General features: G+C 40.6%; 1 protein-coding gene across 2 annotated transcripts; it reads left to right on the top strand.

The window, feature by feature from the left end:
• Positions 1–23: 23 nt before the first annotated feature.
• On the top strand, positions 24–15,590 carry LOC124005064 (phospholemman-like). 2 transcript variants are annotated; one of them, XM_046313971.1, is made up of 8 exons: positions 24–179; positions 9,226–9,277; positions 9,700–9,735; positions 9,963–9,989; positions 10,176–10,250; positions 10,377–10,413; positions 10,583–10,626; positions 14,710–15,590. In XM_046313971.1, the coding sequence occupies exons 2-8, from the start codon at positions 9,244–9,246 to the stop codon at positions 14,727–14,729; spliced, it is 273 nt and encodes a 90-aa protein (XP_046169927.1). In that variant the 5' UTR covers positions 24–179; positions 9,226–9,243; the 3' UTR covers positions 14,730–15,590. The 2 variants fall into 2 exon arrangements, with proteins under 2 accessions (XP_046169927.1, XP_046169926.1); XM_046313970.1 differs by having other exon boundaries at positions 9,697–9,735.
• The last annotated feature ends 307 nt before the right edge of the window (positions 15,591–15,897 follow it).

Raw genomic sequence — 15,897 nt, 5'->3', positions numbered from 1 at the left:
AACGCATGCAACTTCAGCCTATTTTCAAGCTGAGCAAACCTGTTGAGCCTCAGTGAAAAAAGGGTGTTGGCGTCTGTCTGATTTAAGAGTACGTTCGTCTATTGTGTGTCGCTCCATGCCCGACATTTCCTGTTTTTCCCCCTACACACATCTCCATTTGGGTTTAACGCGTGTCGGAGGTAAGTTTTCCTTTTCTAACAATTAGAGTTCGAGTGAATGCTCTGCTGTAGTTTCATCAAAAGTATGTTAACCGTTATTTATTATATTCATTACATCATCCTTAAAGAAAACAATAGGCTAATCTTGTCTAAGTAATTTCTAAAATGTTTCCTTTGCGCATCTTTAACCAAGACAAACTTATCACTCTATATTTTCCAGTAGTAGTAGCCTATCTCTAGTAAGACCTTAAAATAACTTTAATTCCTTTATAGGCATATGCTTTTCTTTATAGTCATATCATTATATTTCCTGACAAGAGTTTCTCAGATTTGGGGAAACGTTGAGTAGCTTAACTAAAATACTCCAAAGTGTACCATCTTTATTAGGCTATTAATTGTGTTTATAGAACAAAGATCGAACTTGCATGTAATGTGCTTTCAGTTTGTAGCCTATAGTATAGGCCTATGCGAGACAGACAGAACGTGCGCATATGAGCCAGAGCCATGTCCAATTATTATAAATACGGTTTCTTCGTCACGCAGACGTATTTGTAAAAACCTGTTTTTATGAATTCAGTTCGTTACTCACGCTGTTCTATAACAGTGTTCTGTATGTTGTTTGTAATATCCAAACAAAAAGTCCGTAACCTATAGGCCTAAAGCAACTTTTCGGCCATCGGCAACTTTTCTTCCCCTTTCTATTCTGTTTAGCGCTGGTGTCCAGGCAGTCTTATACAAGAGGGAGGACCCAGTTAAATCCGCTGAGATTCAGTATTTTATCTGGCATTACGCTCATGGAAAACAACATAACATGTGGTCCTTCCTTTATTGTATTCAATACATTTTTAATGTCTGTTGTGCTCATCATCCAGCTGTGGTCCAGCTGTGCTTTGATGGCTGGAGGGGTGGTCAGGCCTAATGATGGGATAATAACTTTACATATCCTCTCCCATTAGCCTATTGATTTTTTTTTACTAGATCAGAATATTTAGTATTTTGTTAAATTAATGTTGCAAGATAATATGTTTGGGACTGGTAGACAAGTTGGTGTGCTGGCCTTCTGTAATGGAAAATGCATCAGTGCACATGCCGTGGTGTGTGGGGAATTACATTTGAATTACCATTCTATTCAACATCTTGGTGGTACCCTTCACACGCTATTGTGCTAACCCAAACCGTAGGCTTGCAGGCTTGGATATTTTATTTTCACATTGTCCTTTTCAGCATGGCTCCTGCAACTATGGTGATGCGTAACCAGGCCAACACAGTACAGCATGGTTCAGTTATGTTCTGCTCACTAGTGTGACATGGGTAGGCTAATAGACATTTTGAAATGGTATGGATGATTGATCAGTAGACAGACATGTCATTATGAAATTGCTGTTCTATTTCAAGTCTGATACAAACACTACATGTCCCAAGTCTCCTGTAAGCTATGCTTATGGATCTGTGATAACAGGGGTCTGGGGTTCTGGTACAGTGCAAACAGCCTAGCTGATAAGCCTGATAGAGCTGTTATCCTGGACTGATCTTTATTCACTGTGGTTTCTCCAGCACAGTGCTGTTGCTAAGGTGATTGATACTGACAGACGGACATATAACTGACATATACATCTTATCGCACACTCAAAGGCTAAACGTATTCTACCGCCTTCAGTGAGTCGCCTACTGCCGACTCTAATCATATACAATGTTTGTCTAGACCTTAAATACTGACGAGCAGGGTTCAAAAGTGAGGCCCTTCAGAGATTCAGTGTGATTACAGAGTTCGACTCTCATTTATTCTGTGAGACATTACAAATCACAAGAGAAGATAGGCAAGCCATGGTTCTATATTTCCTCAGTTTAAGGCTCATTTTGATTCAGATAATTAGGGTTCATCACACATTCACCATAGCAACAACATCACTCTTTACTTCAGATATATGAATAGCTTATTTCAAGGCCACCCTGCCTCAGAATGACAGCAAAGCAACACCAAAGTCTTTCCCTTGAAGAGAGGGCCGTATGACTACTTTAAACAGTGAAGCTGCTGTTGCTGCTATTGCTAACTTTGTGGCTGTGGGTAGGAGGGATGAGTCATGGTTATAGTATGCCACGTCTCCCCTCTCCATTGAGCAGCCAGAGGAACACATTGCCCTGCTTTGCTCCAGCAGCTACTCCTTCATCAAACACTAGCAACAAGGAAGTGGCTTCAATTAGAGGTCGGCCGATTATGATTTTTCAACGCCGATACCGATTATTGGAGGACCAACAAAAGCCGATACCGATTAATCGTCCCATTGTTTATATATATATATATATTTGTAATAATGCAATTACAACAATACTGAATGAACAATTAACACTTTTATTTTAACTTAATATAATACATCGATAAAATCAATTTAGTCTCAAATAAATAACAAATAATAAATAATTAACATGAGTCTTCAATATTCCCAAGTAAGAAGTTTTAGGTTGTAGTTATTATAGGACTGTTTCTCTCTATACCATTTGTATTTCATATACCTTCTAATAGGTACTTTAGTATTGCCAGCCTAATCTCAGGAGTTGATAGGCTTGAAGTCATAAACAGCGCAATGCTTGAAAGAAGCTGCTTAAAGTTCTGTTTGAAAGAGCCTGCTGCTGTCATGCAGGTGGACTTAACAGAAACAGAGTTTATTTAAGTCCAAACAGGGAATAACAGAAATTCTGTCTTGAATGAATGCAGGTCGCTTCGGGTAGGCGCAGGCCTAGACAGAGACACCTGCTCACACGCAGCATCTGATGAAGGCAAAAAACACGACAGGACAGGGCGAAACACAATCACAGCATGGTGAATAAGACTGCTAATCTAGGTGTGGGAAGACAAATCATACACTAAGACCAGCAGAGGGAAACGAACAGAATAATTATGACAAAATAGCTGCTGCCTACCACCGCGGAGTAAGACTGCTCTATCAAATCATACACTTAATTATAATATAGTAACACACAGAAGTCTTAGGTCATTAATATGGTAAAATCCGGAAACTATAATTTCGAAAACAAAACGTTTATTCTTTCAGTGAAGTACGGAACTGTTCCGTATTTTATCTGACGGGTGGCATCCATAAGTCTAAATATTGATGTTACATTGCACAACCTTCAATGTTATGTCATAATTACGTAAAATTCTGGCAAATTAGTTCGCAAGAGCCAAGCGGCCCAAACTGTTGCATATACTCTGACTCTGCGTGCAATCAATGCAAGAGAAGTGACACAATTTCCCTAGTTTAATATTGCCTGCTAACATGAATTTATTTGAACTAAATATGCAGGTTAAAAAAAATATATACTTCTGTGTATTGATTTTAAGAAAGGCATTGATGTTTATGGTTAGGTACATTCGTGCAACGGTTGTGCTTTTTTCGCAAATGTGCTTTTGTTAAATAATCCCACATTAGGCGAAGTTGGCTGTCTTTGTTAGGAAGAAATGGTCTTCACACTGTTCGCAACAAGCCAGGCAACCCAAACTGCTGCATATACCCTGACTCTGCTTGCACAGAACGCAAGAGAAGTGACACTATTTCCCTAGTTAAAAGAAATTAATGTTAGCAGGCAATATTATTATTTTTACTAGGCAAGTCAGTTAACAACAAATTCTTATTTAAAATGACAGCCTACCCCGGCCAAACCCTACACCAGACGACGCTGGGCCAATTGTGCGCCACCCTATGGGACTCCCAATCACAGCCGGTTGTGATATAGCCTGGAATCGAACCAGGACTGTAATGATGCCTCTAGCAATGAGATGCAGTGACCGTAGACCACTGCACCACTCGGGAGATATGGAAATACACACTTACCTGTTCCGAGGCCTCATGGAACTCTTAGATTAGTCATATGGTAGTGGACACTGCTGTTACTCAAACCTTTACCCAACTGGCATTATGTCTCTCTGCCTCTCTGTAGTTGGGGCCGCAGATACTTGATCTCCAGGCCTCCTCATGTTGGTAGGCAGAGTGAATAGAGGGAGAACAGAGTAATAGAAGAGACTTCACAAACACGAAGAAAACCAAACCATTCTAGATTTGATAAATTTCACAAGTACCTTTACAAGTAACTTCACACAAGTAATTTCCCCCTTATGTGATTATTCTTACTCCTAATGCATGTAGTTACTCCTAGGATGACCTTCTGAATAATTTGTTATTAAACCACACATTACAATTGGGAGAATCTCATTCTAAGGCTTCCAGTGATCTACCATTACAGTGAAAACTACAACATGGTAATATGTTTACCTCATAAATGAATGGTTTTCAGGCATGGCCAGGAGCCTATGAGTAGCTGCATCATTAACTCCTTTTATCCCTTTGAAGAAAAATGACCACAGGCTCTTTGAAGCCATCAGATCCAACCTTTTAGGCTTCTGGGCTTCCTCCGAAATAATTGTGAATTCAGGGTTCTGCACTGTACCAATGTGACAGACTGGCCAGCATTCTGGAATATATCTCCTGGGATTCTTAATGATACTGCAGATGGAGGGATCTGGACCCGCTGTAGAGGAATGGGTGAGTCGTGACTGACTGAGATGGCTGATGGAATGACAGGGAGTGAATAAGGGAGTAAACACAGATGTGAATGGTACTGGTGTGGGTGTGTACTCATCGTAAGTTTAGGCAAGAACCTACTGTGAATGAGCAGGTTAGTGAGTGAAGTTGGATAAAATGTAGGATCTGATCATAAAGGTGGAAATTATGAAAAAAGTATTAAGTGAATTAATGAGTAGGCGCGGAGGAGGGCAGTGCAAGGCGAAGAGAGAGGGGTGAACCGAGTCGTACTGTTACCACACAAACGGCCGATTCTTCCTTAGCTTCAGGCATTCAGTGGCAGGGAGGCCAGCGTGACCCATGTTAGAACACTAATCCCATTATGACCAGGCCTGGTCTCCAGGGTGAATCTGCCTGGTGGGGAATTGAGGGGATGGCTAAGCACGATCCGCAGCGCTGCCTAGCACTGTCTTGAACAGACAACCAACAACCCTAAACATTGATACATGAATGTCACAAGATCGGCCACACCTCCACCTTTTGCTAACATTTACTCTGCGATATGATTCCCAACTTGAATAAGCGGAAAGAAAGAACCCCGGGAGAGTCTAACTCTCTCCCTGAATTGGATCGTAAACCATCCACGGACAATTTTTAGAGGGCTTCCCGCTTGTTGCGTTCCCTCTCCTTCACCAACATTGCTGGGTAGGGGGAGGATGCGCTCGAAAATAAACCAGGGAGTTTTTTTTTCCTGGTCACTGCCAAATGCCAAATAGTATGAGTCGCCATACACTGCTATAAGATGTTTTAACTGTGTGTTGTTGTAAATCTGTGGTGTTGTTATGGGAGCTGTAGTGTTGTTGTAGAATTTGTGGTGTTGTTATAGGATCTGTAGTGTTGTTGTAGAAGCTGTAGTGTTGTTATGGGAGCTGTAGTGTTGTTTTAGGAGCTGTTGTGTTGTTATAGGATCTGTAGTGTTGTCATAAGAGCTGTAGTGTTGTTATAGGAGCTGTAGTGTTTATGTAGAAGCTGTAGTGTTGTTATAGGAGCTGTAGTGTTGTTGTAGAAGCTGTAGTGTTGTGTTAGGAGCTGTAGTGTTGTTATAGGAGCTGTAGTGTTGTTATCGGAGCTGTAGTGTTGTTATAGGATCTGTAGTGTTGTTGTAGAAGCTGTAGTGTTGTTATGGGAGGTGTAGTGTTGTTGTAGAAGCTGTAGTGTTGTTATGGGAGCTGTAGTGTTGTTGTAGAAGTTGTAGTGTTGTTTTAGGGGCTGTAGTGTTGTTATAGGGGCTGTAGTGTTGTTATAGGAGCTGTAGTGTTGTTATGGGAGCTGTAGTGTTGTTGTAGAAGTTGTAGTGTTGTTTTAGGGGCTGTAGTGTTGTTATAGGAGCTGTAGTGTTGTTGTAGAACCTGTAGTGTTGTTTTAGGAGCTGTAGTGTTGTCATAGGATCTGTAGTGTTGTCATAGGAGCTGTAGTGTTGTTATAGGAGCTGTAGTGTTGATGTAGAAGCTGTAGTGTTGTTATATGAGCTGTAGTGTTGTTATAGGATCTGTAGTGTTGTTGTAGAAGCTGTGGTGTTGTTATGGGAGCTGTAGTGTTGTTGTAGAAGCTGTAGTGTTGTTATGGGAGGTGTAGTGTTGTTGTAGAAGCTGTAGTGTTGTTATGGGAGATGTAGTGTTGTTATGGGAGATGTAGTGTTGTTATGGGAGATGTAGTGTTGTTGTAGAAGCTGTAGTGTTGTTATGGGAGCTGTAGTGTTGTTGTAGAAGTTGTAGTGTTGTTTTAGGGGCTGTAGTGTTGTTATAGGAGCTGTAGTGTTGTTGTAGGGGCTGTAGTGTTGTTGTAGAAGCTGTAGTGTTGTTTTAGGAGCTGTAGTGTTGTCATAGGATCTGTAGTGTTGTCATAGGATCTGTAGTGTTGTCATAGGAGCTGTGGTGTTGTTATAGGAGCTGTAGTGTTGATGTAGAAGCTGTAGTGTTGTTATATGAGCTGTAGTGTTGTTGTAGAAGCTGTAGTGTTGTTATAGGATCTGTAGTGTTGTTATAAAAGCTGTAGTGTTGTTATAGGAGCTGTAGTGTTGATGTAGAAGCTGTAGTGTTGTTATATGAGCTGTAGTGTTGTTGTAGAAGCTGTAGTGTTGTTATAGGATCTGTAGTGTTGTTATAAATGCTGTAGTGTTGTTATAAAAGCTGTAGTGTTGTTATAAAAGCTGTATGTAAATGTAGTGTTGTTATAGGAGCTGTAGTGTTGTTATAGGAGCTGTACTGTTATAAAAGCTGTAGTGTTGTTATAAAAGCTGTAGTGTTGTTATAGGAGCTGTAGTGTTGTTATAGGAGCTGTAGTGTTATAGGAGCTGTAGTGTTATAAAAGCTGTAGTGTTATAAAAGCTGTAGTGTTGTTATAGGAGCTGTAGTGTTGTTATAGGATCTGTAGTGTTGTTATAAAAGCTGTAGTGTTGTTATAGAATAGGTGTAACGGTTCTCTTGGTGTGATGAAGGAGAGTCGGACCAAACTGCAGTGTGTAGATTGCGATCCATGTTTAATAAACAACGTAAACACGAATAAACACAAACACTACAAAACAAAGAACGTAAATAACAAAACGAAAACCGAAACATCTTATACTTGTGTGAACTAACACAGCGACAGGAACAAAGACACTAAGGACAATCACCCACGACAAACTCAAAGAATATGGCTGCCTAAATATGGTTCCCAATCAGAGACAACGATAAACACCTGCCTCTGATTGAGAACCACTCCAGACAGCCATAGACTTTGCTAGATCACCCCACTAGCTACAATCCCAATATATACACACCCACATACAAAAACCCATGCCACACCCTGGCCTGACCCAATACATAAAGATAAACACAAAATACTTCGACCAGGGCGTGACAATAGGTAGTGTTGTTATTAGAGCTGTAGTGTTGTTATAGGAGCTGTAGTGTTGTTATCGGAGCTGTAATTTTGTTATAGGAGCTGTAGTGTTGTTATCGGAGCTGTAATTTTGTTATAGGAGCTGTAGTGTTGTTATAGAATAGGTAGTGTTGTTATTAGAGCTGTAGTGTTGTTATAGGAGCTGTAGTGTTGTTATCGGAGCTGTAATTTTGTTATAGGAGCTGTAGTGTTGTTATCGGAGCTGTAGTTTTGTAATAGGAGCTGTAGTGTTGTTATAGAAGCTGTAGTGTTGTTATAGAATAGGTAGTGTTGTTATAGGAGCTGTAGTGTTGTTATCAGAGCTGTAATTTTGTTATAGGAGCTGCTCTTACTAAAATGTACCATGGTAATACAATGAAAAAAGTAGTACCATAGTCGTTTTTTCATTATAGTACCAAGGCAGGAAAATACCAAGTGACCAAAAACATAGTAATTTATGGTACTCACATAATGTAACATTTACTACTCACTATGCAATGGCAAAGTGTAGACCTATTACACTCTTAAACCCCTTTTAGCTCATAGTGAAAAACCACAAAACACATGGTCTAGTAGTGTAGTGTACCCTCTTAAACCCTGGAACCTGGATAGGATATAGTGAGAAGAGTAATGGGAGTCTGAATCCTTGAAGATTGTATCTGGTGCTTGTCCAGTATGTGGCTGGTGGCGTAAAACACATGACGGAAAATAAATGTAGCCTTATCATGAGCAGAAACCAAGTTTGAGCTTAAGACAGTTGTGACATAAGGGATTTAGCTACCAAATCTCCTTGAGACTCCATTCCTGTCCAAATCAGTATCCAGCCCTTCCAGAACCATCATGTTAGGCAGAGTATGATCGAAGAAGGCCAAACCCCTGGAGCTCTGCTCTGCTGGGTTGTTGCTAGTGTGTGGTTGCTGATTGGTGAGGTGATTTCCCCTCTTTGTCTTTTATCCATAAGGTGTGATGGAAAATCACTGGGGTCTAGTTACTTTATGTTATGCCGCTGGAGCCATGCTCAATGATCCAGCATTTTTTCCCTTGTGGATTTTCTACTCCTTTATGGCATTTGACAGTTATATGATTATAAAGACATTATATCCCAAAATATATATTGAACAAGGAAAAGATGAAACTTAATTGGGTTTGAAGGTTTGGCATGAGATGAAGCAAAGCACTCTGGACAACATTCAAGATCACATGGGTTATGCTGCTCAGAAGCCATTTTGTAGAAATCTAAATCAGATATGGGACTCCAGGGAAAGCTAAACTTTGTGTCAGGTCTCTGTTGACATTGGAACTGGTGTGAGCCAGTTTTGGGCACTATTTGAGCTGCCATTAGCTTCCCAGGTTTGAAAAGGTCTAATCAAATCAAATAGGTAGTGGGACAAGGGTCATTTAATTCTAACAAGTGGAGCCTTGATCAGACAATCAAGCGAGTACATTTTTTTTCATTTTGTGTAACAGAGCTCTTGCTTATGTGGGTGTGAAAAGGGCAGGGAGGATGAGTGCCAGTTTGCTGGGGTGCACTGCAGTCATAATGCTCAGCTACTTTATCATATAAAGTCAGTCTAATATTATAATATGATCATATTATAATGCAATTGTTTATGTTCTGTCTTCCCCAGGTGAAAGAGAGTTTGAAGATGGCGAATATCTCTGCTTTGCTTTTATTGACATGTGAGTGGCAGGTCTTAAAGACCAATCATACACAGCTATTAATGCCACTTCCTGCTTAGGTTTCCTCAAAGCTACCATCTCTGTTCATCTTGTTTTGCCCAGTCTTCACTCACAACTCTGGCTCAGTATTCAGCACAGTAGATACTACTGTATGTTTTGAGTGAGAGAGAGAATATGTTTTTGTAATTTTATGAAATACATATGGTTATGGATATGAATAGTATACCAATCTAGAACTAAATAGAGAAAGGATAGATTCATTGACCTTCTCCCGTGCTATTCAAGGTGAAAGCAGTTGAGAGACCACTAGAGAGTGCACTTGTCACAGGGATGGAAAGCTGACTTGTTTGGGACATTGTTGGGATGCCATGTTGTCAATGCATTATGCTGTGTGCTTACCATTGTGTCTCTTCTGTTAGCAGTTGCGTCCCTTGTGTTCGCAGAGGAGCACAAAGAAAGTATGTAACTGCCAATTGTTTATCATAATAGCGTTCCATAGTTTTATTACTCTAAATCTTTTGACATGCAATAATATGGTCTACAGATAAATCATTGATTCACAAATTAAAGTAGGCCATTCGCTATTTGCCCATTTGAGGTTGGGTGCGTTCCAGTTGTTTGTATTATTTTCAAAGGTGTCTAGATGCTGTATAAACTGACCTTTGTCATATTTTTGTCCCTACAGTGGAGGAGGAGGATCCATTTACCTTTGGTGAGCAGAGAGATACATCTTTCAGAACACTCAACAACTTTCAACATTCCTGGCTTACTGTGTATGATTGATGCTTTTTTCCTATCACTCTCTCTCCCATTCTTCTCTCTCCTGCTCTCTCTCTCTCTCTGCTGCACTCTCTCACCTGCACTCTCTCCTGCTCTCTCTCTCGCTCTCTCTGTTCAGATTATCACAGGCTACGTGTTGGGGGGTTGATCCTGGCAGCAGTTCTGTGTCTGATCGGCATCACCATCCTCTTCAGTAAGACTCCATCACATAAACACATACACATACACACACATGATGACACAGTCAGAGCATGTATTTACACATGCTCACATTAACATAGGACACAGATTGACTTGTGACCATTTCTTCTTATAACAGGCGGACACTGCAGATGCAAGTTCAACCAGGACAAAAGGTAAATGATCTATCATATCAGTGCATGCTCAGTTCAGTCCAGATCAGGGCACACTCTTTGTGTGAAACTGTACGTTTCAGGTAGGTGTATGTGTGTGTGTTATGTAGCTAGGTGTCGTAATGTATAATGGAATGTAGTGTGAGTTGACACGCTGGTTCTCTCTCTGCAGGAGGAGGTCAGGAAGCAACGCTGCCCAGCCACTCAATGACCAAGGTCGGTTCCCCTGACCTCTCAACCTCCTCTCTGATTGGCCCACACTGTACACTGGATGATTCCTAGCCACCTGGATGCATTGTCTTTGCTAGGAATATAATTAACATATATAACTGACTGGCATGTTTGAGTGATCATTACAAAAATAATTAGAAATCTGCTGCCATGTTGGAGCAACGGGTGGGTTTGGGCGTTATCTTGTTATTACGCTGTCCATCTGTTTCAGTGTTAGTTGCCTATTGCCAGGCCTTGGCATAGATAACACTGTCAGCAGGCATTGGCTGTGTTGTATGCCAGTCCTGCTATCACACAGGTTGCACAGAGACCCAAACACTGGCTGACTGGTTCTTTCCACCATGACTCACTAACTCCCTCCATGCCACCTCTGTCTCAGTGTTCATTTTGGCGCTCTTTTTTAGATTTAGTCTAGTCTTAGTCCTTTTAGCTAAAATATAACTAAGTCGCAATTTTGTCATTTGAATAAGGATTTAGTCTTGTTATTGTCAAAATTATGAAAACAGTGGCCAATTTGAGTCTAAATGCCTTTTCATCACATCACATTTATATTGCCTCATTAACCTATGTTAAACATAAATCACTGACTTCCATGTGCACAAGCTTGTCCTATCTTTCTACATAGCATCCTATTCTCTTCCCAACATCAGAAAAATTACAAACATACAGTACCAGTCAACATTTTGGAAGCTGGGTGAGAGAATGCCAAGAGTGTGCAAAGCTGTCACCAAGGCAAAGTGTGGCTACTTTGAAGAATCTCAAATATAAATATATTTTGATTTGTTTAACACTTTTTTTGGTTACTACATTGATTCCATATGTGTTATTTCATCGTTTTGATGTCTTCATTATTATTCTACAATGTAGAAAATAGTAAAAAAAATAAAAGGAAAACCCTTGAATGCGTAGGTGTGTCCAAACTGCATATAAGAATATATAATAATTATTTGGCCATGTAAATTCCTAATTCAGTCTACATAGATATTACACATTACATACAAAACAAACAGACACATCCAAGCTCAGCGAGAGAGAGAGAGTAGCACATTCACCAGACGGTGCTGCACAGTATTGACAAAATAATATTGGTTGCACCTTCATCACTCAGTCACGTCATTGCCATTGTTATCAGTGTTCCACAGATGCCGCAGCTACATTGGTGTCCAAAAGTAGAACTGGGGCTAATGACTTCGAAAGGGAGCTAATGACTTTTGTCTGGTGATGTAGTCGAGACACTAAACTTCGAGTCCCCTGTGCTCACTTCCGAGTCTAAGTCTAAGCCACCAATGGTCGAGTCACAAGTCCTATGGCTGAAGTCCAAGTCTAAGCCACCAATGGTCGTGTCACAAGTCCTATGGCTGAAGTCCAAGTCTAAGCCACCAATGGTCGAGTCACAAGTCCTATGGCTGAAGTCCAAGTCTAAACCACCAATGGTCGAGTCACAAGTCCTATGGCTGAAGTCCTAGTCCAAGTCTAAGCCACCAATGGTCGAGTCACAAGTCCTATGGCTGAAGTCCAAGTCTAAGCCACCAATGGTCGAGTCACAAGTCCTATGGCTGAAGTCCAAGTCTAAGCCACCAATGGTCGAGTCACAAGTCCTATGGCTGAAGTCCAAGTCTAAGCCACCAATGGTTGAGTCACAAGTCCTATGGCTGAAGTCCAAGTCTAAGCCACCAATGGTCGAGTCACAAGTCCTATGGCTGAAGTCCAAGTCTAAGCCACCAATGGTCGAGTCACAAGTCCTATGGCTGAAGTCCAAGTCTAAGTCACCAATGGTCGAGTCACAAGTCCTATGGCTGAAGTCCAAGTCTAAGTCACCAATGGTCGAGTCACAAGTCCTATGGCTGAAGTCCAAGTCTAAGTCACCAATGGTCGAGTCACAAGTCCTATGGCTGAAGTCCAAGTCTAAGTCACCAATGGTCGAGTCACAAGTCCTATGGCTGAAGTTCAAGTCTAAGCCACCAATGGTCGAGTCACAAGTCCTATGGCTGAAGTCCAAGTCTAAGTCACCAATGGTCGAGTCACAAGTCCTATGGCTGAAGTCCAAGTCTAAGCCACCAATGGTCGAGTCACAAGTCCTATGGCTGAAGTCCTAGTCCAAGTCTAAGCCACCAATGGTCGAGTCACAAGTCCTATGGCTGAAGTCCTAGTCCAAGTCTAAGTCACCAATGGTCGAGTCACAAGTCCTATGGCTGAAGTCCTAGTCCAAGTGCTCAAGTAAGGCCCTAGGTCCACATGAACTCAAAATTAAGTAATTTACCCAATCAAATATAGTGTAGTGGCAAGAGGAATTTAGTCAATAAATTGTTTTCTATCCCTTTACCTTTTTTTCTGTGCCACCAAATGTCTGCATATAGGCTAATTGTAATGTTACCAGTGCCACGTTCAGTTGCAAAATGTTCTCGGACCTTGCAGATAGAACTTCCATGAATACGGTCGACGTTATTCCTTATTCAACATGTCAGAAGCATGTTTGTTCTACATAGCATATTTCTATCTGACCATTCCATCTATCTGACCATTCCATCCTGCTGAATGTGCACCAGATTGTCAATCAATGCATGACAGAAAGAAAAAAACGTAGCTCTGGGATTATGGGTCATATCTTTTGAATCATAAGGGCTAGAATCAAGCCATTTCTCTGAGGAAAAGAGGGAGATTTGGCTTCGTTGGTTACAGAACCTGGCTATGAAATGCAGTGGGGAAAGTGGGAGGGTTGAGCAAGACTACAAATTCAAAGACAGCCTACTTTTCTATACTCAAGGGATAGAAAAACCTAGCTAGACTGTTTTTTACTATTAAATTAAATTCTGCTATTGTTTTTAATTTTGTAAAGAAGCTTGTGTTTCTTACCAGGCAAAGGGTAGATAACTAGAAGTTGTGGTGACTGGCTAGCTATGGGGAAGCAAGAAAGTTGCCTATAGGGTTGAGCGGTATCCAGATTTTCATATCGTCAAACCGTCCTTCTCTCATCCCGGGATTTACAGTATTACTGGCTTAGTAAACAAGGGTCCATTAAAAGGCAACAACAACAAAAAATTCACAAGTAAAAGTAATTTCCATGGATGCTGATATGCTAAATATGCTAATGAGTGCAAAATAAAAAGAAGTTGCAAAGACATGCAATCCAGTTCATAAAGTTATACCTATATAGGTAGTAGCTACCGAATGTCATTTTTGGTGAGTTTACAAGAAAATGTCAACGAGAGAAATTGTGCAAATGAATTCAGTTTTGCCGCTTGCTCTAGAGCTCTGCTCGGGAAAAGGGCAGAGGAGCAGTCTGAGGCTGCCGAGAACAGAGAGGTGAACATATGCTAGGAAATCAAGATAGCAGTGACAGCTGTATAGATAACTCATCCTAAGCACTTTGACTTCTCAAACACAGTAGAAAGCTAGGACTATATGATGCCCCGTCTCCTTGTTAATTCAGCCAGTTACTTAGCTAACTAGCAAGTTAAAACAAATACACAGCTGGACTCACCTGCTCCCGATTTCTCCCGTTGTGCTATTTACAAACAAACATGTGACTGGCTCAACCGTTCTGGTGGACTACGGTAAGCTTCATAATGTAAAATAATATGACACGTGAAATGAAGAACGCAATCTGCTTTATCTCCTAATGTATTGCACAAGTTGACTGCAGGTATTTTCTTTAAAAATTAGCTACAAATATTACAATTCATTGAAACACTTGTATAGGCTTAGCCGGAGCAGAGCTTGTCTGCCTATCTGCCCACACTCATCGCTTGCTCCCCTGTAGCTCACCAGCTGATGTAGGCTGGGTGGGGCACATCCTTCCCACTGTTGAACAGAACTGCACTGCGCATCCGTGCTGCTAATATTAATTGTGCTTATCATCAAAAAGCTTTCAATCTGTCCAAAAACTTTTGTACAGTCCAGAACTATAGCTATGCCTGTCATGTTTTGCCTGTGATCTGGGGACATGGAGGACATGATCATTATGGCTGCCCAACGGAGAGCTGTGTTATCTGTGTTATCTCACATGGCTTGGTAATGAATGCCTTTTAATGATTCCAGATATTAAGTAATCTTTCTTTCTGTCCACAGCTCGGGCCAGTGAGTGCTAGGAACCAAATGCCTACCTGGCAGCAGGTCAAATCGACTTCCTGGTTCTGCATCAATCAAGAGATAAAAATTGATGGGTGGAGTTGACCTGTTTTTTGTCTGATTGAAGTTGTTTTTTAGAGAGTGGTACTGTCTTCCCCAGAGGGAGGTGGTACTGTGCCATTGGAGATCAGAGGTGTGCTGCTTTTACCTGTGTTGCTGTTCTCCCTTCCGCCCATTACTCCTGTTTCTGCTCCGCCCAATATTCACACTGTAACTCGCCACCAGCATGCACACACAGCACCCCCATGTTCTTTGTATTTAAACAAATAACCAAAAGATGCTGTGTGTCCATTCACTCATTATTTCATTGCAATGTTTTTCACCTTTAGTGACTCCAACTATATGTGGAAATTATGTGGTAGATTTGACTGTTGAAGAACGCATACTGTCTCCTAATAATCTTTCATGCATATACTTTACTGTAAAATAGGTACCGGTAGCCATAAACTATTATAATGTCAATAACTATTCACACACCTTTATCTTGATTATTCCTATATTAACTTTTTAGTTGAATGTAGAAAAGTGCACTGGTCTATGCAGTAGAATATGTTGTATGACAAATGCAATGTTTTTTAATAATACAGAATGTTAAAATTATTTCAATAAGCGGATGATATAGTCTTGTTTGAGAGTGTTTGCTACCAAAACAAAATGCATGTTATTTTAGTTTGCTAGATACCACTCAAACAATTACAGTCCCTGAAGGGGGTTTTCTTCCCAATTGGCTTTTGATGAGTCACGTCTAAATTGAGATGTCTCTTGCCAAATGAATAGATGGTGTCTATGTATGTAATTCAAATTAAAAGAGTTACCTTTTATGACTGTGTCCAATGTTACATTACACTAATAGATGCTGGATCTCAAAAATAAAATATGTCTCTGATAGGCTCCTCAAATAATTTTCTCTTTTTGAGGTAAGGCCCATGTCCTGAGTGGTTCAAAGCTACTTATACATCGCCATCTACTGGATTGCATGAGACACTGCAAAAATTCTGGTACAGTGTTTCTCAAACCCATAAAAGCATTTTTTGGAACAGTATTTTTCACAAGATACTAAACTCTTTGACATTTGAATAACAGTAAATGCATTTTTTTAAATGTAGTTGCCTTCTCAAAACATTAATA

Source organism: Oncorhynchus gorbuscha, linkage group LG19, assembly GCF_021184085.1.
Source record: "Oncorhynchus gorbuscha isolate QuinsamMale2020 ecotype Even-year linkage group LG19, OgorEven_v1.0, whole genome shotgun sequence".
Classification (NCBI taxonomy): domain Eukaryota; kingdom Metazoa; phylum Chordata; class Actinopteri; order Salmoniformes; family Salmonidae; genus Oncorhynchus; species Oncorhynchus gorbuscha.
The sequence above is the reverse complement of the archived record's forward strand: the minus strand, read 5'-3'. Positions and strand labels throughout refer to the sequence as shown.

What these genes read in the sequence shown, in the direction of transcription:
- LOC124005064 (XM_046313970.1), top strand. Translation starts at nt 9,244, where the DNA reads ATGGCGAATATCTCTGCTTTGCTTTTATTGACAT. An exon ending in TGCTTTGCTTTTATTGACAT is followed by an intron (nt 9,278 to 9,696) that starts GTGAGTGGCAGG and finishes CTCTTCTGTTAG; the next exon opens with CAGTTGCGTCCCTTGTGTTC. An exon ending in AAGTTCAACCAGGACAAAAG is followed by an intron (nt 10,414 to 10,582) that starts GTAAATGATCTA and finishes CTCTCTCTGCAG; the next exon opens with GAGGAGGTCAGGAAGCAACG.